The sequence below is a fragment of the Ranitomeya imitator genome, chromosome 2 (genome assembly GCF_032444005.1).
Source record: "Ranitomeya imitator isolate aRanImi1 chromosome 2, aRanImi1.pri, whole genome shotgun sequence".
NCBI lineage: Eukaryota > Metazoa > Chordata > Amphibia > Anura > Dendrobatidae > Ranitomeya > Ranitomeya imitator.
In genome coordinates, this window is record NC_091283.1 from 283536188 (window position 1) to 283561783 (window position 25596).

At 42.0% G+C, this 25596-nt stretch overlaps 2 protein-coding genes across 2 annotated transcripts in view; both read left to right on the forward strand.

Moving 5' to 3' along the window:
* LOC138663176 (gastrula zinc finger protein XlCGF57.1-like) overlaps positions 1–22951 on the forward strand; it is a 33842-nt gene extending 10891 nt beyond the window's left edge. Inside the window, exons 2-7 of the mRNA XM_069749328.1 lie at positions 16582–16731; positions 16861–17040; positions 17124–17247; positions 17331–17422; positions 17619–17709; positions 21710–22951. Of these exons, the coding sequence (XP_069605429.1) occupies positions 16654–16731; positions 16861–17040; positions 17124–17247; positions 17331–17422; positions 17619–17709; positions 21710–22896 (1752 nt within the window). The 5' untranslated portion in view covers positions 16582–16653 and the 3' untranslated portion in view covers positions 22897–22951. The remainder of the gene's footprint in view (positions 1–16581; positions 16732–16860; positions 17041–17123; positions 17248–17330; positions 17423–17618; positions 17710–21709) is intronic.
* The window catches only part of LOC138663178 (zinc finger protein 300-like), a 723911-nt gene that overhangs the window by 612331 nt on the left and 85984 nt on the right, over positions 1–25596 (forward strand). The gene's annotated exons all lie outside the window — the stretch shown is intronic.

Consider the following 25596-nt stretch of genomic DNA (forward strand, 5'->3'; position numbering starts at 1 on the left):
ATACACAGGCACATCTCTACTATATAATATACGCCCCACTCCATACCATGCTTTATAACATAGTATATAGTGTGGAGCTCTGTATATGATGTGGACTCCCCACTACAGATTATATACACAGGCACATCTCTACTATATAATATACGCCCCGCTCCATACCATGCTTTATAACACAGTATATAGTGTGGAGCTCTGTATATGATGTGGACTCCCCACTACTAATTATATACACAGGCACATCTACTATATAATATACGCCCCACTCCATACCATGCTTTATAACACAGTATATAGTGTGGAGCTCTGTATATGATGTGGACTCCCCACTACTAATTATATACACAGGCACATCTCTACTATATAATATACGCCCCACTCCATACCATGCTTTATAACACAGTATATAGTGTGGAGCTCTGTATATGATGTGGACTCCCCACTACTAATTATATACACAGGCACATCTCTACTATATAATATACGCCCCACTCCATACCATGCTTTATAACACAGTATATAGTGTGGAGCTCTGTATATGATGTGGACTCCCCATTACTAATTATATACACAGGCACATCTCTACTATATAATATACGCCCCGCTCCATACCATGCTTTATAACACAGTATATAGTGTGGAGCTCTGTATATGATGTAGACCCCCCACTACAAATTATATACACAGGCACATCTCTACTATATAATATACGCCCCACTCCATACCATGCTTTATAACACAGTATATAGTGTGGAGCTCTGTATATGATGTGGACTCCCCATTACTAATTATATACACAGGCACATCTCTACACTATATAATATACGCCCCACTCCATACCATGCTTTATAACACCGTATATAGTGTGGAGCTCTGTATATGATGTAGACCCCCCACTACAAATTATATACACAGGCACATCTCTACTATATAATATACGCCCCACTCCATACCATGCTTTATAACACAGTATATAGTGTGGAGCTCTGTATATGATGTGGACTCCCCACTACAGATTATATACACAGGCACATCTCTACACTATATAATATACGCCCCGCTCCATACCATGCTTTATAACACAGTATATAGTGTGGAGCTCTGTATATGATGTGGACTCCCCACTACTAATTATATACACAGGCACATCTCTACTATATAATATACGCCCCACTCCATACCATGCTTTATAACACAGTATATAGTGTGGAGCTCTGTATATGATGTGGACTCCCCACTACAGATTATATACACAGGCACGTCTCTACTATATAATATACGCCCCACTCCATACCATGCATTATAACACAGTATATAGTGTGGAGCTCTGTATATGATGTGGACTCCCCACTACAGATTATATACACAGGCACATCTCTACACTATATAATATACGCCCCGCTCCATACCATGCATTATAACACAGTATATAGTGTGGAGCTCTGTATATGATGTGGACTCCCCACTACAGATTATATACACAGGCACATCTCTACTATATAATATACGCCCTGCTCCATACCATGCTTTATAACACAGTATATAGTGTGGAGCTCTGAATATGATGTGGACTCCCCACTACAGATTATATACACAGGCACATCTCTATGCTATATAATATACGCCCCACTCCATACCATGCTTTATAACACAGTATATAGTGTGGAGCTCTGTATATGATGTGGACCCCCCACTACTAATTATATACACAGGCACATCTCTACACTATATAATATACGCCCCACTCCATACCATGCTTTATAACACAGTATATAGTGTGGAGCTCTGTATATGATGTGGACTCCCCACTACAGATTACAGCTCTGGCAAAAATTGAGACCGCTGCAAAATGTTCAGTTTTTCGGAGTTTTCTCTTTATAGGTATATTTTTGAGTTAAATGTAAATTGTTCTTTTCTTCTATAAACTTCTGACAACATGTCTCTGAATGTCCAAGCAATCATTTTAGTATTTGTTTTCTGACAAAGAATAATGGTTAATTTAAAAAACAAAACAGTGCTTTCAGACCTCAACTAATGCAAAGAAAGCAAGCTCATAATCATTTAGAAACAACAATAATGTTTTAACTCAGAAAGAGTTCAGAAATCAATATTTTGTGGAATAACCATGATTTTTAATCCCAGCTTTCATGCGTCTTGGCATGCTTTCCACCAGTTTTTCACACTGTTCCTGGAACAAAAATGTAAGCATTTCTTCTTTGTTTGATGGCTTGTGACTATCCATCATCCTCTTGATTACATTCCAGAGGTTTTCAATGGGGTTCAGGTCTGGAGAGTGGGCTAGCCATGACAGTGTTTTGACAGTGTTTTGATGTGGTGGTCTCTTCATTTTTCCAGAGCTGTATATATACACAGTGTCCACTAAATAACTATATCACAGCTCCACAGGACGTACTACAACGTAATCCTCGCACTGGTACAATACACACATGTAGTAAATAGTGTGGAGCCACCACCCACCCTCTGCACAGTGCCACTTGTCCTGTCCTGTATATTGGGTGTAATTCCCAGTATTTGTATTAAGGCCACATTCACACTTTCAGTATTTGGTGAGTTTTTTACCTCAGTATTTATAGCCAAAACCAGTAGAGGAACAATGTGAGGAAAAGTCTAATAGAAACACGTCACCGCTTCTGTATTTATCACCCACTCCTGGTTGTGGTTTACAAATGCTGAGGTAAAATTCTGAACGTGTGAACAGGGCCTTATTCTGTATATATACACTTCTCCTGTCCTGTTGTCAGAGAGGCTGCATTGCACTTGTGGATTGTCATTATTGGTTTGTTTTTATATTCCTATGGCCAAACAAAAATAAATCTTGGAAAACCTGTTTAAGGCTATGTGCACACGTCCGGAATTGCCACGGAAATTTCTGCGGCAATTCCAGAACTCCCTGCCACGGGAAAAACGCATGCGGAATTGGCATGCGTTTTCCCGCTAAACACTAGCATTTTACAAGCGTAATTAGCTTGCAGAATGCTAGCGTTTTCCAAGCGATCTGTAGCATTGCTTGGAAAACTGATTGACAGGTTGGTCACACTTGTCAAACATAGTGTTTGACAAGTGTGACCAACTTTTTACTATTGATACTGCCTATGCAGCATCAATAGTAAAAAGATCTAATGTTAAAAATAATTAAAAAAAAGTAAAAAATCGCTACGTCATCTGGGGTCATTGCTGCTAGGCATTACTAGGAACACGTTTAATTCTTTTTTTTTTTAACAATTATAAGGTTCCCTTCCCAGGGCCTGGAGGAGAGTCTCCTCTGAGTACCAACCACACATGACCCGCTTACTTCCCGCATAGTGGGCCTCTTAAGGCTTCTCTGAGTACTTCTACATCTTCCCTTAAGGCCTCATTTACACTTTGCCATGTCGATAGGTGACCTCTGAACTCCGAGACTTCCTCCATCAGCTCATCCACTCAGTGCTCAGCTGTCTATCTCAGTGCCTTTTCTTGTTCGACATGCTCTCTTATTGTCTTTACTTCGACCTGTAAAGCTGCCACCTTCAAACTTTCCTTCGCCAGCTGTTGACAGACCTCTTCCTGCTCTTTGTCCAAGCTTTGGAGATGTGCTTCTATCTGGTGGAAACTGTCAGCCCGCTGTTTCCACATGCACATTTCCTTTGTCAGCTTGTCGACTTGTCCCTCTAGTTATCTTGTGGTCGAATTGCACAGCTTCTCCTGAAGCGCTTCTATTTTGTCTGGGAGCTGTTCCCCATTTGCTATTTTAGCTATTGGAACCCTACCCTCACCTTGGGTCAGTTTTATGTTTCTCACATCCTCGACTACCTCAGTGCTAGGTTTTATCGGTGGTAATGTAACTGCTTTCTCAAGGACACTAACCCTGTGAGCACCTGTCCCCGCCTCCTCTTTATCTTCTCCAAGGGTGCCGTTTGTTCAGCCCATTTTTGGCCTTTACACCTCCGGCGATGGGAGGGAGACTTGCCATTTAGACCTGATTCAGTCTTACTGCACTCTTTTCCACTGTTGTCACCGTCTGAATGGGAGTCACCACCACCCAATCGATCAACCTGAAACAAGCGGTCCCCATTTCTTTCTAACGGTGTTGAACCCTACTCCTCGAGCTTCCCCGTCTTCATCTTGCAAAGCACTGTCATTCCCTTGTGTCCGAGCTTCTGTCTGCACATTGTACTCAACCCGAACGGTTGCTACTGGCACTGATACGTCACAGTCACCCCGGGAGTCTGTGTTATACCCCACAGTATGGTGAACCCTCCTGTTGCTTTCTAACTGGGTGTCGGCTCCACAGGTTGTATTTACCACATCTCTAACAGTCATCTTGGTGTACACGTCAGGTGATGTCATGTCAGTAAGTTGGGCAGACACATCCTTCCCACTGGTCAACCCGATGTCTGACCCGTCAATTTTGGGAGGTATTACTGTCTTAATGTATGCCCCCGCAACAGCATAGAGACTTCCATCCTCCTGCTGTAGAGGAACGCCCTCCTCTCAAAAGACTGAGAATAACTTACAGTCCCGGCCTACTATCACCGGACAGGTTAAGTTTGGGACTTTGGCGGCCTCAAGATTTGTATAGCCCACGACCAGCACGCGGGCCACTGAATAAACCTTAGTGTCCCCATGGATGCAGGTGACCTCGATCTTTTCGGACCTTACAAATTGATCTTCGGCAGACCTTACCAGGGTCTACCTCTGTGTTTAACTTCAGAACACACTCACGTAGCCTCTGGCCAGGAGGGTAGCTCTTATGGCAGATTGGACATGCATAGACAGCATGGTGGCTCAGTGGTTAGCACTGCAGCCTTGCAGCGCTGGGGTCCTAGTTTCAAATCCCATCAAGGACAACATCTGCAAGGAGTTTGTATGTTCTCCCCTTGTTTGCGTGGGTTTCCTACGGGTACTCCGGTTTCCTCCCACATTTCAAAGACATACTGATAGGGATTTTAGATTGTGAGCCCCATCGGGGAGAGTGATGATAATGTGTGCAAGCTGTAAAGCGCTGCGGAATATGTTAGCGCTATATAAAGATTATTATTTTTATTGTCCCTAGCAACAGTTTATCTGTAACACCCCTTTAACTTTGGGAGGCTCCTCCCCTTTTTGGATATAATAATAATAATAATTTTTATTTATATAGCGCCAACATATTCCGCAGCGCTTTACAAATTATAGAGGGGACTTGTACATACAATACAAATAGAAAGAAGTCTAGCACTCAACTTAAGCGGCAAAAGATTTGATTTATTTGTAGCACTCGAAACGTTTCAGTCCATAAGGACTTTCTTCAGTCAAAAAAGCGCCGCCACAGCTTGCGTTATAGAGAATGGAGGTAAAATAGAGCTTAGTTAGAGTGCTGTAATGGTGGGGCAATGGCCGCACATCAGGATGTAGCACCCACAAGCTGAAAGCGCTGGTGTTCGGGGTGAGGGGCACTGCCTCCAGACATGGTATCCACCACTAGTCTAGCTGTGGCGGCGCTTTTTTGACTGAAGAAAGTCCTTATGGACTGAAACGTTTCGAGTGCTACAAATAAATCAAATCTTTCGCCGCTTAAGTTGAGTGCTAGACTTCTTTCTATTTGTATTGAAGGTCTGGGAACCTAGTCTAAGCACCACAGTATAGCTGTGCACACGGTGTTTTCTCTCATTTGTACATACAATAGACATTACAGCATAACAGAAATACAGTTCAAAACAGATACCAGGAGGAATGAGGGCCCTGCTCGCAAGCTTGCAAGCTATGAGGAAAAGGGGAGACACGAGAGGTGGATGGTAACAATTGCTATAGTTATTCGGACCAGCCATAGTGTAAGTCTCGGGTGTTCATGTAAAGCTACATGAACCAGTTAACTGCCTAAGTATGTAGCAGTACAGATACAGAGGGCTATTAACTGCATAAAGTGAATTAGAACATAATGCGAGGAACCTGTTTGTTTTTTTTTTTTTTTGTTTTTTTAAATAGGCCACACAGGGATCGTTAGGTTAATGCATTGAGGCGGTAGGCCAGTCTGAACAAATGAGTTTTTAGGGCACGCTTAAAACTGTGGGGATTGGGGATTAATCGTATTAACCTAGGTAGTGCATTCCAAAGAATCGGCGCAGCACGTGTAAAGTCTTGGAGACGGGAGTGGGAGGTTCTGATTATTGAGGATGCTAACCTGAGGTCATCAGCGGAGCGGAGGGCACGGGTAGGGTGGTAGACTGAGACCAGAGAGGAGATGTAGGGTGGTGCTGAGCCTTGGAGTGCTTTGTGGATGAGGGTAGTAGTTTTGTACTGGATTGTACTGGATATAATAAAACTAGCTAAAGTTTCATTCTCCCCCACCCCCTTCCTTCATAATAAATCCGCAAAGGTCAGCAAAGGATGAACAGTTAGCCCTGCAAAAAGAAATTATAGGTGTAGTAGAGAAGAATGTGCTTTAAGCGGTCCCCACCCAAGAAAGAGGCAAAGGGTTTTATTCCCCTCTTTTCTTGAGGAAGAATCCGGATGGGACATTCAGGGCAATAGTAAACTTAAAAAAGTTGAACAATTTTCTGGAAACTCAACCCTTCAAAATGTGAACAAGAAAATTATCTGTAAGAATGCTTTTCCAGCTTGATTTATGACTATGTAAGACTTGAAGGATGCGTACTACCATGTACCCATCCACAAGGACCATCGCAAGTTTCTCAGGGTGGCAGTCACAATTCAGGGGGAATTAAAGCATTACCAGTTCAGAGCTCTCCCATTCGGCTTGGCCATTGCCCTGAGGGTATTTACCAAAATAATGGCGGAAGTTATGGCCCACATACGAGAACAAAATGCTCTGATAGTTCCATATCTGGATGACATCCTGGTAATAGGCAATTCCCCTCATCACTGCAAAGAACAGCTAGACAAAGTGATGAGAACACTGACGAGTCTAGGCTGACTATTAAACGTACCCAAATCCCGAATCATACCGAGTCAGGTGCAAGAATACTTGGGAATAATTCAAGACTCAAACAAGCAAGAACGTCATCTCCCACGGGGAAAAATTCAGAACATGATACAGCTGACGTCATGTATGAGAGACTTCCCTGTCACCACCTTATGGAGGCAATGTCACTGCTAGGATCAATGACAGATTGTATTCGGATGGTCCAGTGGGCTCAAAGCCATATCCGAGAACTACAATGCGAAATATTAGAAGCAGGAACACCTCTAGGTGGAAATTTAGAAGGGCGGTTAAACATCTCGTCAAGAATGTCCCGTCTAGAATGATGGACTGATACAAACAATTTAGCAAGAGGCATTCCCTGGGTGTGGCCAATATCCCAAATCCTAACCATGGATGCAAGCCCCTGGGGGTGGGGAGCCCACCTGAGAGATCAGATAGCCCAGGGACCTTGGTCAGAGGAACAAAAATTAGCTTCATCAAACATGAAAGAGCTGTTAGCGGTAAAACTCGCCCTCGTTCATTTTGTAAGCCCCCTTCAGTCCCACCATGTAAGAGTGTTCTCGGACAACCAAGTGTTAGTAGCATATCTGAACCACCAGGGGGGCACCAGATCTCCGTCTCTGATGGACATGACAAAGGCCATCTTTCATCTAGAAGAGGCCAATTTAGGCTCTTTGTCAGCACTTCACATAAAGGGTACAGATAATTCGGGCGGCAGACTTCCTAAGTCGAACACAACTGAGACAGGGGTAGTAGTAGCTGAACCAGACAGTATTCAATCAGATCGCAGAACATTGGGGTTGGCCAGAAATAGACCTGTTTGCAAACAGCCAGAACTGGAAAGTAGAGGCTTTCTTCTCAATCGATCCCTGAGGGAGCCCAGTTGCTCTAGACGCCTTTACGATACCCTGGAATTACCATCTAGCTTACGCCTTCCCACCAATAGCCCTGATTCCCTTAGTGCTGAGGAAAATTAGAGAGGACAACACGAGTGTGATCGTAATAGACCCTTTCTGGCAGAGGAGGACATGGTTTTCGTGGCTGAGGACGATGTCCATCTCACACCCTTTGGTTCTCCCAAACATCCCGGATCTGCTGTCCCAAGGGCTGGTGGCTCATCCGCAGGTAGAAAACTTGCATATGACCGCATGGAACTTGAAAGGTCACATCTGAGCAATAAGAGGTTCTCCAAATTTAGTCGCCACTCCACAATAAAGTAGGATACCTATAACTACCAAGGCGTATGGTGTCATGGTATAGGACATGGTTTATGTCCTGCTCTCTCAGGGTTAATATTGCTGGCCTCACTTTGAATCTGGGAGGGGTATTTATACACAGCGGCCGGAAAGCAGAGCGGTGACGTCACCGCTGTGCTTTCCGGCTGGCCGGCGCTCACAGCCAGAGCAGAGAAGCAGAGCGCCGGGGACAGACAGCGGTAGGTAAGTATGTAGTGTTTGTTTTTTTAACTTTTACGATGGTAACCAGGGTAAACATCGGGTTACTAAGCGCGGCCCTGCGCTTAGTAACCCGATGTTTACCCTGGTTACCAGCGAAGACATCGCTGAATCGGCGTCACACACGCCGATTCAGCGATGTCAGCGGCAGAGCCAGCAACCAAATAAAGTTCTGGCCTTCTAGCCCCGACCAACGACATCACAGCAGGATCCTGATCGCTGCTGCGTGTCACACTGAACGATATCGCTAGCCAGGACGCTGCAACGTCACGGATCGCTAGCGATATCGTTTAGTGTGAAGGTACCTTTACTCTGCTTGTTTGTTCTGCTGGCTTTCTGACCTTTGGCTCCCTTTCTGACTAACCCTCCGTCTCACCCCTTGGTTACCTCTCTATGTCCTGGTTTTGATCTTGGCACGTTTAACTACTCTCCAGTGTATATCGTCTCCTCTGCACCCCGGCGTCTAGTGCCACCCTCGACCACCTCTTGCCCTGTCATGTGGTTCAGGTCCTGTTTACTACCCGTTAAGTTCCCTGCCGCTTTGCCCTCAGCTCCCTTGCTGCGGCACACAGCTTTCCCCGCAGCAGTATACCCGGGAATCGTGACATATGGGAGGAGGAGAAAAAAATTATTTCGGTCTCAGGGGCCAATCTAGGTGGTGAAGTTCCAATAAACAATATCTTAGAATTCCTACAGAAGGGTTTGGAGCAGGGTCTTTCCACAAGCACCTTGAAAGTTCAGGTTGCAGCTCTGGGGGCCCTATACAACCATGACCTGTCTGGGAACCGTTGGGTAGCGAGGTTTATTTAGGCTTCAAGTAGATCCAGACCTATTTCTTTTCATTCTGCTCCACCCTGGGACCTAAATTTAGTCCTTACTGCGCTAACTAAGGCTCCCTTTGAACCCCTGTCTGAAGCCTCACTGAAAATTATATCTATTAAAACCTCCCTACTTGTAGCTTTAATGTTAGCACAGAGAGTTAGCGATATCCAGGCTTTGTCAGCATACTCACCTTTCTCACAGATACTGGAGGATAGAGTTGTCCTTAAAAATGACACCTCCTATGTTCCAAAACTGGCATCGCGGTTTCACAGATCGCAAGAAATATCCCTGCCTTCCTTCTGTGGCAATCCCAAAAATAAGGGGGAGGAAGTCCTACATACGTTAGATGTAAAGAGATGCCTAATTCAGTATCTGGTAGCTACGAGGGAGTGTAGGAAGGATGTCTCTTTGTATGCTTAAAGGGTCCATGGAAAGGACAAAAAGCATTGAAAGCCACGCTGTCCAGGTGGATAAGAGATAATATCACCCTATCATATTCCTCATGTGGGGCAGCCATTCCGGAGGAGATAAGAGCCCATTCAACCAGAGCAGTGGTGACTTACTGGGCAGAGAGAGCCAGCGCCTCGATAGAACAGATTTGTAGATTTGTAGAGCCGCTACTTAGTCTTCTCCCTCTACGTTCTTTAACCATTATCGGCTAGACCTGGCCTCTTCTTCAGATCTTACCTTTGGGAGAAGTGTTCTGGAGGCAGTGGTTTCCCCCTAATGTACAATCTATGAATTTCTCTCCATGGTGCCGTTATTGGGAAAGAGAAAAACATAGTTACTTACCGATAACATTATTTCTCTGAGCCCATGACGACACGCATACATTCCCTCACTTCACATGTGGGTGTACACACTGAAATTAGTTTGGAAAATAACCACGTGGTGCCTCTATTAAGCTTATATTAATGTTAAATATTTTGTATAGCCATTCATGTTGCCAGTCTGAAGTTCCATTAATGTTCTGTAAACCAACTGATGCGGGAGAGAGGTACCGCCTATTTATCTGTAGGTTTCCTGTCCCTGTGGGACGGATCCCCTCTCTCCGTGGTGCCGTCATGGGCTCTGAGAAATACCGATATCGGTAAGTAACTATGTTTTTTCTGGTTGCTAAAACTACTTTTTTCACTTTAAACCTTTTTTAAACACCTCTGATTACTGTGATCATACAACATACAAGCCTCTGATGGCTCTGGTGATGTACTGTTCTACTGTAATGCCATGTATCATCACTGCTTGTCAGTGTAATACTAATACACATAGTTATTAAGGTTGAAGGAAGACTTTAAGTCCATCTAGTTCAACCCATAGCCTAACCTAACATGCCCTAACATGTTGATCCAGAGGAAGGCAAAAAAAAACCATGTGGCAAATAGTAAGCTCCACTTTGGGTAAAAAAATTCCTTCCCGACTCCACATACGGCAATCAGACTAGTTCCCTGGATTAACGCCCTATCAAGGAATTTAGTATATATACCCTGTAACATTATACTTTTCAAGAAAGGTATCCAGTCCCCTCTTAATATATCCAATTTAAGTAATGAATCACTCATTACAACATCATACGGCAGAGAGTTCCATAGTCTCACTGCTCTAACAGTAAAGAACCCGCGTCTGTTATTATGCCTAAACCTTCTTTCCTCCAGACGTAGAGGATGCCCCCTTGTCCCTGTCTCAGGTCTATGATTAAAAAGATCATCAGAAAGGTCTTTGTACTGTCCCCTCATATATTTATACATTAAAATAAGATCACCCCTTAGTCTTCATTTTTCCAAACTAAATAGCCCCAAGTGTAATAACCTATCTTGGTATTGCAGACCCCCCAGTCCTCTAATAACCTTGGTCGCTCTTCTCTGCACCCACTCTAGTTCAGTTATGTCTTTCTTATACACCGGAGACCAGAACTGTGCACAGTATTCTAAGTGTGGTCAAACTAGTGACTTGTATAGAGGTAAAATTATGTTCTCCTCATGTGCATCTATGCCTCTTTTAATGCATCCCATTATTTTATTTGCCTTTGTAGAAGCTGCCTGACACTGGCCACTGAACATGAGTTTGTCACCCACCCATACACCCAGGTCTTTTTCATTGACGGTTTTGCCCAGAGTTTTACAATTAAGCGCATAGTTATACATTTTATTACTTCTACCCAAGTGCATTACCTTACATTTATCCCCATTAAAGCTCATTTGCCATTTATCAGCCCAAGCTTCTAGTTTACATAAATCATCTGTAATATAAAATTGTCGTCCTCTGTATTGATTACCCTGCAGAGTTTAGTGTCATCTGCAAATAATGAAATTCTACTCTGAATGCCCCCTACAAGGTCATTAATAAATATGTTAAAAAGAAGAGGGTCCAATACTGACCCCTGTGGTACCCCACTGCTAACCGCCACCCAGTCCGAGTGTGCTCCATTATTAACCACCCTTTATTTCCTATCCCTGAGCCAGCTCTTAACCCACTTACACATATTTTCCCCTATCCCCATTATTCTCATTTTATGTATCAAACTTTTGTGTGGCACCGTATCAAAAGTGTTTGAAAAGTCCATATACACTACGTCCACTGGGTTCCCTTGGTCCAGTCCTGAACTTACCTCTTCATAGAAGCTGATCAGATTAGTCTGACATGAACGGTCCCTAGTAAACCCGTGCTGATACTGGGTCATGAGGTTGTTCCTCTTCAGATACTCCAGTATAGCATCCCTTAGAATGCCCTCCAGTATTTTACCCACAGTAGAGGTTAAGCTTACTGGCCTACAATTACCGAGTTCAGTTTTTGTCCCTTTTTTGATTATTGGCACCACATTTGCTATACGCCAGTCCTGCGTTACAGACCCTGTTATAAGAGATAAGTGTTGGCTGAATGGTCATTTGGCAGATGGCTTTCTCTCCTGACTCCCCCATACACAGAAATATTCCAGCTTTCCTGTGGTCTGTATGAGAGAGTCGCCTCCAGACTCCTCTAGATGGAATTACCTACAGGAAGATCAGACGGATTAGCATCTGTGTCATGTACCCGTTTCGCAGCACATGACTTGGGGTTGTGCCTGCAATTGTTAATCTATCTCCTCTCCCTCAGTCCAGCATTCAACCTCTGTCCTATGCTGCAATGGGAGCATAATTCACACCCGGACACAGGTCACACACCCCGCTCATTCACGCTGCCACCACTCACTGAACATACGGGCAATGAGTCCTGGAAATCTTACTGCTACTGTCTCCAATCAGCAGGGTCACACACTCTAAGGCTATGGATTCTTTAGAGCATGCAAGGCTTATTAAGGTTTTAAGCTTTAATAGAAAAGGTACAGTGCTTACAATGAAAGATATCAAAATATGGAAATAAAAAGTGACATACAAATATGTAAACAGTTATAAAATACTAGATGGTGGCCCGATTCTACATACATAGTAACATAGTTAGTAAGGCCGAAAAAAGACATTTGTCCATCCAGTTCAGCCTATATTCCATCATAATAAATACCCAGATCTACGTCCTTCTACAGAACCTAATAATTGTATGATTCTAACACATCGGTTATTCTAGAATATGCATGTCCACTTAGTATATTGCCCAGCCCACCTAGTATATTGCCCAGCCACGTAGTATATTGCCCAGCCACGTAGTATATTGTCCAGCCACGTAGTATATTGTCCATTGACGTAGTATATTGCCCAGTTACGTAGTATACAGCACTGAGCCACGTAGTATATTGCACAGTGACGTAGTATACAGCACAGAGCCACGTAGTATATTGCACAGCGACGTAGTATACAGCACAGAGCCACGTAGTATATAGCCCAGCCACGTAGTATATTGGCCAGTGACGTAGTATATTGCCCAGCCACGTAGTATATAGCCCAGCCACGTAGTATATTGCCCAGCAACGTAGTATATTGTACAGCCACGTAGTTTATTGTCCAGTGATGTAGTATATTGCCCAGTTACGTAGTATACAGCACAGAGCCACGTAGTATATTGCACAGCAACGTAGTATACAGCACAGAGCCACGTAGTATATTGCCCAGTGACGTAGTATATTGCCCAGCTACGTAGTATATTACCCAGCCACGTATGTCACAGGTTAAAAAATAAAAAATAAACATACTCACCTAACGGTCCGAGGGCCCCTTGTAGTTTAACATACTCACCATTCTCGTCGCTGCTCCTCAGCGTCCCGTCTCTCCGCCTCCTGGGATCCAACGGCGCTGTGCCAATGGGCGCGCGGCTGCCGCCATCTTGCGTTCCCAGGATGCATTACGAAATTACCCAGATGACTTAGCAGTCTCGCGAGACCGCTAGGTCTTCTGGGTAATTTCGCAATGCATCGCTAGGAAAGGAAGATGGTGACAGGCGCGAGCGGACAACGGAGGGTGAGTATAGCAGGTTTTTTTTTTTTTAACTATTTTTAACATTACTTTTTTTACTATTGATGCTGCATAGGCAGCATCAATAGTAAAAGGTTGGGGACACACAGGGTTAATAGCGGCGGTAACGGAGTACGTTACCCGCAGCATAACGCGGTCCGTTACCGCCGGCATTAACCCTGAGTTAGCGGTGACCGGAGAGGAGTATGCGGGCGACAGGCACTGACTGCGGGGAGTAAGGAGCGGCCATTTTCTTCCGGACTGTGCCCGTCGCTGATTGGGCGCGGCAGCCATGACAGGCAGCTGGCGAGACCAATCAGCGAATGAATAACCATGACAGACAGACAGAAGGACAGAAAGACGGAAGTGACCCTTAGACAATTATATAGTAGAAAAGGGAGAAAACTTACAGAAATATTGAACTTTGCAGTCTGGTATTCTGCCCCAGAGTGGGGGGGGGGGGAGGGGTGATATGGAACGGATCACACCAGCTTGGCTGTCCCTCACTGTGAACACCTTTTCTATGAGTAAAGCCTAATTTATAGCGTCAACCTGGAGGTCAAATTTCTAGACCAGCCTCTCAAGTTAATATTCTAATCCTTGGTTTGTGATTGGATCCTGGCTATTTTACCAATGAGTACATTATTTTTCTTTGAACACTGTTAAATATGCTTATTTTGCACATTTATTTAATCAAGACTATTCACTAGGTGGGTTACTCTTAAAGAAAAAATGTCATGATATTTTCATAAAAAATTTAGTGGTTTATTGAATTGTCCACAGAAAAACCACATTGCAGCAAAACATAAAAGTAGATGAAATAGTTACAAACAGATTGTACATTTGTTCCTATCAGCGCTTGTTACTCATTGTTTCTGAGATGGAGTAGAAGTCATCTTCCTTTCATAGAGTAGAATCATAGCTACCAGCTGATCCTTCCTTGTGTGACTTGTCTGATGTCCATGGAGAATGATGGTGAAGGCAGGAGGTGACAGCCCCCACGTGACAAACCCACACCCTCCTAAGAGACGTTATTTATATGTCCCACAGACCACGTGTTCCATCTATATGGTGTTAACTTATACTCTGAGCTATATATACAGAAATAGCTTTTTGTAATGTCAAAAAGCAATGTACTCAGTACAGAATTGAGAGTAAGAATAATTCAATAAATAATTAATATTTAACAAACACTCTTCGTGTAATCTTTCTTTCTCAGAGTAAATATACAGTGTCATGCTGCAATTGGGATGTCTGTTAAAAGGAGTCAGAAGGTGTGAAGTGTTTCAAATTCTGTGTGTGTTCACAGCAAACCCCCTGGGGTTACTGGAGCCAGGAAACTGCCTTTCTCAGGATAACATATGTTGTGACCTTTGTGAAGGCTGCAGTCTCAGGACAGATGTTAATTTACTCCTGGTCATACATCCATACATATTTCACTACACTCTGAAATTCAGGATGCCAGATCCTTCTCTGTCCTGACATCATCAAATACATTATATAGTCAACCAAACCCCTCGAAATCAGTGCTTTCAGGTAACTTTAGTCTAATGTGTACGAGGGCGCTAAAAGGTAACTTATTGGAGACTGCCTCTGGCCCAGCCTAGTAGAACTTCGTACATTGCAGGCCCAGACACCATTACTAGGCATGTAAGTATCGTTGTAACTAGGCCGCCTCATACTATCAAGTACTTGGGGGAGGAGGGCATTCAGGCAAACTCTGTCACACGTTTTTAAATGCCATGCTTGCTTTTGGCAGCTGCAAGTGGTTAAACTGGCAGGGTCTTTGTTGCAGCCGCACCTGTGCCGTCCCTGCTGTGTACATCTATGTTCTGGGGCCCAAAGGAGTTAATTTTTTTTTTTTAAAACAATTGTGTATTGTGTGAAAAATAAAATGTGTCTTCTGCTTTTTCCATGTTTTTTTCTTTTTACAAAAATTGTTGGAACCAATTTTCTTTAGAAACATTTTAAAGGGAAGGTGCCACCAGTTTTCTTGTACTTTGTTTTTTTTTGTGAAATTAAGCTTAAAATAGTAAATAAATTGTATTATTGCAAGGCTGAATACATGTGAGAATTCCCTAACAAACAGGCTTTCCTCACATGTATTCAGCCTGGCTAGCAGTCGTAAATCATGCAGCTGAGGCGATGAAAACTAAATCTCCGAACACTAATAAATACTCTGAGTGTTTGGGAAAACCCGAGCAACGAGTATACTCGCTCATCACTACAGCAGAACATTCCCACTACTGTGAATTGTGAAGCCCACAGAGGCGTGCCCAGTTCACAGCAGTGACAATTTTATTACAATAGATAGGGTCCGCGTCAGTCTGTTCTCTCCTATGACCATGGGGTGACGTATTATGACACTGAAAGTGTCGTGCTGCTACTGTGAAAGCAAGATGTCATCCTCAAGTGCCTTGTTTAAACTATAACAGACGAAATATGTTTCAAATGCAATAAAAACTTGGTTATAACAGCATGTTATGCTACATTACATTGATTTATTAATGATCTACAAACGCGGTATCTTCCCTTTAATATCTTTTTTTTTTCTGGTGTTTTTCTTGTAATATAGGAAATCCTAAGACCAGAAATAAACCCCATAAAACACTGTTCATGGAGACTTTGAGATCACATAATATCTGTCCATTGTGTTTGTGGAAACAAAAAAGCTTTTATAAAAGCCTCATCATGAAGTAGTTATTTTTCAAGTCATGTGTAATGAATATATCCTGCAATATTGCTAATGCCGATTCCAGTGTCGGAAAATGATACGAGAATTAGCGTTATGGAAGATGAGTCTGTGAGGAACGTATTCAGCTGCCGACTCCGAGGAAGAAACTGCTTGTTGTCTGTGGCCTAAATATATAGGTTTTATTAGTAGATGTAAAGAAGGAAACTAAATACTGTGAAATAATAAATGTCATATGTTTCCCTTATTATCTCCAGTAATTGTATTATTACACAGGATTTTTATGATGTTACATCAGCTCATCTTCTCATTCAGGTCTCTACAATATCGAATCCTCTCAGTGAAGATCTTCTATATAAGAGAATTTTCCTGATTTACCCATCAAGGATGGATATGGACAGAGACAAGATGGCGGAGAGGATATTACACCTCACCCTAGAGATCCTCTTCCGGCTTACTGGAGAGGTGAGAGATTCTGATGATGTCACATTACATCATTCTTATCTATAGAAATAACAAATGGACAGAACAGGAGAGGTGAGGACTCTGGAAATGTTTGTAGTGAGATTTATTAATGTGTTTCTCCATAACCAGGATTACACAGTAGTGAAGAAGACCTCTAGTGAGCGCTGTCAGGACCCTGTGTCTGAAGGATGCAGAAGACCTCTGAGCCCAATCACAGGGCCTCCACCTCACCCCCTGATACATGAGGAAAACAATGACCAGAAGATCCTAGAACTCACCTACAAGATGGTTGAGCTGCTGACTGGAGAGGTGACACTGCTGGGAATGATGGGACATTATACAGTAACAATATGAAGGGATCGGGGGGCTGATGGTATCATTGTATGTTTCAGGTTCCTATAAGGTGTCAGGATGTCGCTGTCTATTATTCCATGGAGGAGTGGGAATATTTACAAGGTCACAAAGATCTGTACAAGGACGTCATGATGGAGGTTCCCCAGCGCCTCACATCGCCAGGTAATAGACAGGACTAAATACACACTGCCTATAATTATCTGTATGTAAAGCGTGAATTCAGTCCCTGTTTCTGTTTCCCCCAGATCCATCCAGTAAGAGGGCAACACCAGAGAGATGTCCCCTTCCTCTTCCACAGGACTATAAACAAGGAGATCCCAATGCTCATGATTATCAGGTAGATGGAGAGAAGGTGTCATGAGATCTCCCCTATGATGTGTAGACGGGAGGGAAGGTCTTGTGCTCAGTCTTGTTTTATTCACCAGTATTATGTCTTATACTTGGGCAATGAGTGCAGTGGAGATGGCAGGATTAGAGCTGATCATAGATGTGACTTCTCCATCTGTCTGTGACTTTTACAATATTTGTTTCAGGGTGAAGATCTGACCCATATTAATACTACAGAGACATATGTGAGAGGTCATGAGCGGTGTAAAGAGAGGATTCCCACATATGACTACCCTGGTGAGTAGTAACCACTAAATGCAGGGAAGTCACAGATTCTTCTCAGTCACCGGCTGTGGCTAGTGATGAGCGAATATACGCGTTACTCGAGATTTCCCTAGCATGCTCGGGTGACCTCCGAGTATTTTTTAGTGCTCGGAGATTTAGTTTTCCTCTCCTCGGCTGAATGATTTACATCTCTTAGCCAGCTTGATTACATGTGGCAACCCTCACATGTACTTATGCTGGCTAACAGATGTAAATATCCAAGGAGAAAAAGGAAAATGCGGCACTCACCCAGGTAGATTGCGAATCAAAGTCCTTTATTCATCATAACGTAACAACGGACATAGTAAGGAGAGGCGGCTGGGAGAGATCAGCGGTGCGGGGAGAAAGAACAGGACTACGATCGTTTCGCAGATCACAGATGTAAATAATTCAGCTGCGGCAATGAAAACTAAATCTTCGAGCACTAAAAAATACTCGGAGGTCACCCGAGCATGCTAGGGAAATCTCGAGTAACGCGTATATTCGCTCATCACTAGCTGTGGCTGCTTTATGGGTGGTGTAGTCCGGCCATATTACCATGATCACCATTTTGCCTCTAGACCACAACATTCTCCTCCATCCAAAACTGTTCAAATGACTTTGGGCATTGAAAGCCCTTTTATATATAGAACTTACCACCTAGAGGATTCACCTACCCCCTGAGATTAGAAGATGCTGAACATTACCTGCCCAGACCTGTAAACTACAAAGCCAAATGACAGAGCATATAGATTGTGCTGATAAGTTAGAAAATCACTAGAAAAGTATTATGGGCCTGTAAGAGAAAGCGGAGGGTAATTAAGCAGTTGGCTTCCTAGAATCCTGATATCTTATTGGATGAATCTACCTTCTCCCCCTTCTGTGCTGCTGAATGTGCTCATATGGTCACTCACTACAAGACCAGGTCCAGTCTTTCTGACCAAACTTTGCTTTTATGATCGACAACATTAAATGTGCAGTGAGGGCCAAGTGTGAATTTCTGTACAATCACAGCAGAGTTTCCTTTTATCCTGACTTTTCAATTTGTATTAAAACTAATTTCAAGGAGGATTGTGATAAACTACAGGAAAACCATTACACCTTTGCCATGATATATCTCTAAGCTGTGCGCGGCTGACGGATGTAATATGCATTTATTCACGCCTGCAGGAGATGTTTTGGCATGGCTCAAGCCCTGGTTTCTTGGAATCACTCCACATCATAAATGTTTTCGATCATAAGTAATTCAGATTACTGCACAATCTCTCCTGAAATGTGGAGCAATATTATTTTCTCTAATTTTCTGGTCAGGACTCATAGTAGCTCCAATGGTCCACCATACAGTAAATGAGTGCATCTCTGGTTTACTGTTGGAGTTCTCCCCTCGTACATACATTGTTGTTGGGGATGTAACATAGAATAAAAACATGTCTTTTTTACCTGTTCATTCTGTATGCTAGTTTGATTGTGGTGGGATTGTCCTGCATCACTTATGTGAGTCTGTAAGTCCCTGATAGTCTTAAAATTAGCTCTTAATCTCCTTCCAAATGTCTAAGATCAAAATTTAAAGTGAACCTGTCATAAGCTAATACAGATCCATATGTAATCAGAGCACCACATAAAGCCCTACCCACAGGCCGCCCACAGCTCCACCCCGAAGCACGAGAATCTCAATAACTGAAAACTATAAATACAGATTAAACAATAACCACAAGATAGATTTCATCAACCAATTAGTAATCAGTATAACGGCGCCAACCTGTCACATTCTGTAGGTTACTGTGTACAATCCTGCTGACAGGTTCCCTTTAAAACATCTCAGCTCTGCACTATTATCCGCAGTTCTCTTTAAATGTGTAATATTTCTTCTTGAAACTCATCTGACAGAAAATATTGGACCTTACGATAGTTTAGATTGTAAAGTCACCGAGCCCCATACTCTATTTACACCAGAGACTTTTCACCACTATCACCACTAGTTACTCATTTATTACTGATGAAGACTGTTGAGTTTGATCACTTCAGTAGATGTGTAATTGTCTATAGTCACAGTATTTGACTACAGTAGTGTCCAAAATACTCTGATTTAACCTCCTTGCCGCAGCCAGTTTTGTGTTTTTAATCAGGCCCCATTTTTAAAATCTGACGTGTGACACTTTATGTGGTGATAACTTTGGAATTATTCACAAAGGATAATAGAAAACAAATGGATCTTACAAATTATTTTCCAACTTCGCACAATACCCTACATACGATTGTAGGCTACTGTCTGGGCAAACAACAGTATAAAGAAGGGAAGGAGCGCCATTTAGGCTGGTTTCACATTTGCATTGGGCAGAGCAGCGGAGGGCTGCGTAGTTCCTCTGTTAAGACCCGCCCACTGCCGCACCTCTTCTATTCAGCTCTGCTTACTTCGGCATGCGTCCTGCGTACCTATCTTTAACATTGGGTACGCAGGCCATGCGAATGTAAGCGGATGCCTCCGCATGTGTCATTTTGATGTTGTGCCGACCACAACAAAATGCAACATGTTGCGTTCGATGCAGTTCGGCGCAGCATCACAAAGACGCATGCGGAGGCATCTGCATTCATTCGCATGGCCTGCGTACCCAATGTTAAAGATAGGTGCACAGGACGTATGTTGACGTAGGCGGAGCTGAATAGAAGAGGTGCGGCGGTTGGTGGGGCTTAACAGGAACTACACAGCCCTCCGCAGCTCTGCCCAATGCAAATATGAAACCAGCCTTAGCTATTTGAATGCAGATCTAGCTGGAATACTTTCCAGACACAATGTATTGGGTCACCTGGCAGCTCAAAAGATATCTAGATATCCACCATGAACATGCTTGGTACTATCTTCTCTGCTTTCCGTATCGCAAGGATTGCCTTGCTCATACCCCTTTAGCACCCTTACATGGATCTGGACTTACACTGGGACCCCTAGGCTTGGACCATGGTGTTATCTGCTATTCTGTGGTGTTTGTTGGCAAGAAGAATAGTCAGGCAGCTGGATCAGAACCAGAAGGACAGAATACAGAATGAGAAGACGCAAGAGTAGTCAGTAAACAGGCCACGGTTGCAACATGAAACAAATACACAAGCCACATGTGAGCTGAGCACAGAGGATTGAACCAGAGGATAAGAAAGCTGTATCTGGCAGATTCTGGCAATGTGCTTTGAGCTTTAGTAGGGTGTGGTAGTTTCCAATTGGCTGAAGTAGGGAGCAGATTACTCCAGCTGGACAGCAGGAACAGATCCCAGATGAGATTGGACACCCCATATGCAGAAGCCCTAATATAACTGAGAGAAAACCAGAATAGTCAAAATCCCGATAAAGTGATTCCATTTTATAAATTAATTCACTGAGGGTTATAATCAACATGAGGAGTGAATATTTTGACTCCACAGACACTTTCCGGAAATTAACACACAGTGGATGTTGGTGAGTGATAATTACACATTTTCCATTTTATTACCCAACACTTAGTGCCCAGATTGTGCTCCAGGAGACACACCATAAATTTAGTAGGTTCTTCTCACTATAATATTGCTAAATACAAGTATCCTAAATGTTCTTTGAGCACCCTGCAAGACTCAGAATTGAGAGCTGATTTTGCTGGATTGGTTTATAGAAACCTTGTTGCTTTTGAGCCACTAATAGTGTGAGAGCCTTTGTTTTTCCATTGACAGATGATGGACCTGAGTGGGGACATTTTTGTGAGATGAGAATTGGTATTATTTTCTCCTAATTAACATTGATTGGTTTCTCTTTATTCAATTTTTGGGAGGCAGAATGAACAAACAGTTGAACAACACGCACTACTGGTTCATCCTATAAGGTTTTCTATTAGACTGTGAACTGTCATTGTCTTGGTAAATTAATTACATTTTTTTACATGAACTGTCCATAAAAATGGCAAGCTAAGTAGAAATGTTTACAAATTTAAAACTCAAGGATATTTTATTAAAAAAAATAATTGTTTTTTTATCTTAGCAGATGACTGTACCAGGAGATCAGAAGGACAGCTGATATCTTCAATTTTTAAATCTGATGATCTTGAGATCCTACAAGATACAACTGAAGTGAATGCTATTACCACGGATATACCATCATCCCTTCACAGCAAAGATCTGTCATCTGATGCTATGGAACAAGTGCCATCTTCTGATTCATTACCGACTACTAAGGAAAATCAAAGTCACAAAAGAGGCATTAAAAAACAAACTACTTCTAAAGAAAAGAAGTCATGTTCAGAATGTGGGAAACATTTTACACAGGAATCACATTTTGTTAACCACCTAAGAACTCACACAGGAGAGAAGCCTTTTTCCTGTTCAGAATGTGGGAAATGTTTTAACCAGAAATCCGTTCTGGATAGACATTGGAGAACTCACACAAGGGAGAAGCCTTTTTCCTGTTCAGAATGTGGGAAATGTTTTAACCGGAAATCGATTCTTGATAGCCACCAGAGAACACACACAGGGGAGAAGCCTTTTTCATGTTCAGAATGTGGGAAATGTTTTATGCACAAAATCACTCTTGATAACCACCAGAGAACTCACACAGGGGAGAAGCCTTTTTCCTGTTCAGAATGTGGGAAATGTTTTAACCAGAAATCGCATCTTGTTAATCATTGGAGAACTCACACAAGGGAGAAGCCTTTTTCATGTTCAGAATGTGGGAAATGTTTTAACCGGAAATCAGTTCTTGATTGCCACCAGAGAACTCACACAGGGGAGAAGCCTTTTTCCTGTTCAGAATGTGGGAAATGTTTTAAGCATAAATTAAGTCTTGATAACCACCAGATAACTCACACAGGGGAGAAGCCTTTTTCCTGTTCAGAATGTGGGAAATGTTTTAACCTGAAATCGTATCTTGTTAATCATTGGAGAACTCACACAAGGGAGAAGCCTTTTTCCTGTTCAGAATGTGAGAAATGTTTTAACCGGAAATCAGTTCTTGATTGCCACCAGAGAACTCACACAGGGGAGAAGCCTTTTTCCTGTTCAGAATGTGGGAAATGTTTTAACCGGAAATCAGTTCTTGATTGCCACCAGAGAACTCACACAGGGGAGAAGCCTTTTTCCTGTTCTGAATGTGGGAAATGTTTTAACCAGAAAGCTCATCTTGTAATACACCAGAAAACTCACACAGGGAAGAAGACTTCTTCATTTTCTTAATGTGGGAAATATTTTACTTGGAAATCAACTGTTAATAAACATCAGATATGTCACATAGGGGAGAAGCCTCATTTTTGTTCAGAATGTTGAAATCGTTTTAACCAAAATTGGATCTTCTTAAAGAGGTTGTCGAGTCATTAATGTTTGCTGACAAAAGGATAAAACAAAATTTATTAATTCCAAATGTAAAACTATACCCATAATTCACCCGCTGAAGGTTAGTCAGAAGGTGACTAATAGAAAAAACATATACCCCACGTTCCAGTATATAGGGTGAGGTGACGTATACACACTAATTGTCCAAGAATCTAATTTCTATGGGTTTTGTCATCCTCACCAAAGGCGACTCATCAGGAGATCTCAAACTATCTACTTAGTAAGTTTATAAGCCACTTCAGTGGCTGTCAGTGAGGAATAGAAAGTATATGAAAATACAGTATGATTATTGTGTTTTTCCTCCTATAGGGACTGCCCTAGTTTGGTATTGTAACAGCTGTCAATTAGTAGTGCAGACAAATTGCCCTAGACTAAACTTATTTTTCAGACGGCCCAATATATACCACTCAGGGAAAGTTTACCTGCTTCAAAGATCATTAGCAGCTTCTAACTAATGGCCATGCTGCAGTCATTTCAAGGAATGAGTGAAATATCATTATAAAGACTAGGGATATGTGCAACCATAATGTGTGGGAGATCTCTGCAATTATTTAGTATGAATATGGAAATTATCTCTCGAAGTTAAGTGTTCCCTGAGCGGTATATACTGTATTTTCACATACTATCTATTCCTGACACTGGAGTGACTTATAAACTTACGAAGTATATAGTTTGAGATCTGGGATCTACCAATATGTGTCTAGTTTTCTGACTGTTTCGCATAACATGATACATGATTTTTGGGTTTTCTTTGTCTAGTCTCACTTGAATATAGGTCAATATTAAATAGTTTCCTGATAAGTCGTCCTTGGTGAGGATGATGAAACCCATAGAAATGAGAGGCTTGGAGAGTGAGTGTGTATACATCACCTCACCCTATATACTGAGATGTGGGGTATATGTTTTTCTATTAGTCACTTTCTGACTAACCTTCAGGGGTGAATTATGGGTATAGTTTTACATTTGGAATTAATAAAGTTTAGTTTTATCCTCTTGTCAGTGAATCTTCGGGTGCAATCACAGTTGTTGTTTTTTTTTACCATGTTCACTAAATGCTAAAAGTGACTGGCAATTAGGATTTTCCAGGTCATTATGAGTTCATAGACACCAAACATGTATAGGTTCTTTTTTATTGAAGTGCTGAAAAAAAATTCCAAAGTTTAGTAAAAAAAAAAAATTGTGGCATTTTCCTATACCAGTTGCGTCTCCATTTTTCATGATCTCGGGTTGGGTTAGGGCTTATTTTTTGCATGCCGAGCTGACATTTTTAATGAATACCATTTTGGTGCAGATATGATCTTTTGATTGCCTGTTATTATATTTTATTGCAATGTTGAGGTGACCAAAAAAAACATAATTCTGGTGTTTTGACTATTTTCTCATTACGCCGTTTAGAGATCAGGTTAATTTTTTTATATATTGATCGGGCGATTCTGAACGCGGAGATACTAAATATGTGTATGTTTGATTTTTTTTGTAATTGTTTTATTTTGAATGGGGCGAAAGGGGGGTAATTTGAACTTTTAGATATTTTTTTATTAATATTTTTAAAAACTTTTTTTTACTTTTGGCATTGTGAAGACATACTGCATTGTATCTTAACTAACCAGACAACTATTTTCAGCAAATCAAGAATAATAGAATTTTATCTGTATGTTATCTTTCATATTTAAGTGTTGATTTCTAGTTGGTCAAGAAAATACTTTTGTTTGTGTAAGCTGCTAATATTGACTTTTATTGCTCGCTTATCCTTGATCACTAGTGATGTTTGCTAATATGCTAATTATGCGTTGTGTTATCATGCCAGTTTGCTGACTTCAAAAGCAGAGAGGGAAAAGCTATGCAAATATTTAAATAATCAAGTAATGCTACTTGATCTCATCTCCATTCTTTTTTTTTTGATTCAAATAAATTTTTATTAAGAATGACAAGATAAATGACATGTTACATTCTCATTTTCAATACAAAGCTTTTTTCCCCCTTCAAACATTCCCCTTCAATCCCACCACCCCCCAACCCCACCCAACAAAGCAGCTCACCTTGCTTAGCACTTCCATCATTAGACCTATATACTATCTAATCCCTCGGCCAATAATATAAGCCACATTTAACATTACCATTAATTAGGAACCTTAATTAACTCTCCCTCTATAATACCCCTATCCCATAGCAATCCACGGAGACCACATTTTATTGAACATTTCGATTTTCCCTCTTTTTTTATAAAACCCCTTTTCCAGTGTCAGGCCCTGCTTCACATACTGGAGGAACTCTCCTCTTGACGGTGGTTCTTCCCTAATCCAATTTCGAGCTATTACCTTCCTAGCCATGTATAACAATCTGGCAATAGCTATCTTCAGGTTGTTATCCACTCCAATCTCATCCACACATCCCAACAAGCACACTATAGGATCCCTTGGCACCTTACATCCATACGCACCTTCCATACGACTCAAAACTACCACCCAAAAAGCAGCCTGTCTCGGACACGTCCACATCATATGGAGTATATCAGCATCTGCAGTTTTACACCTCGGCCATTCA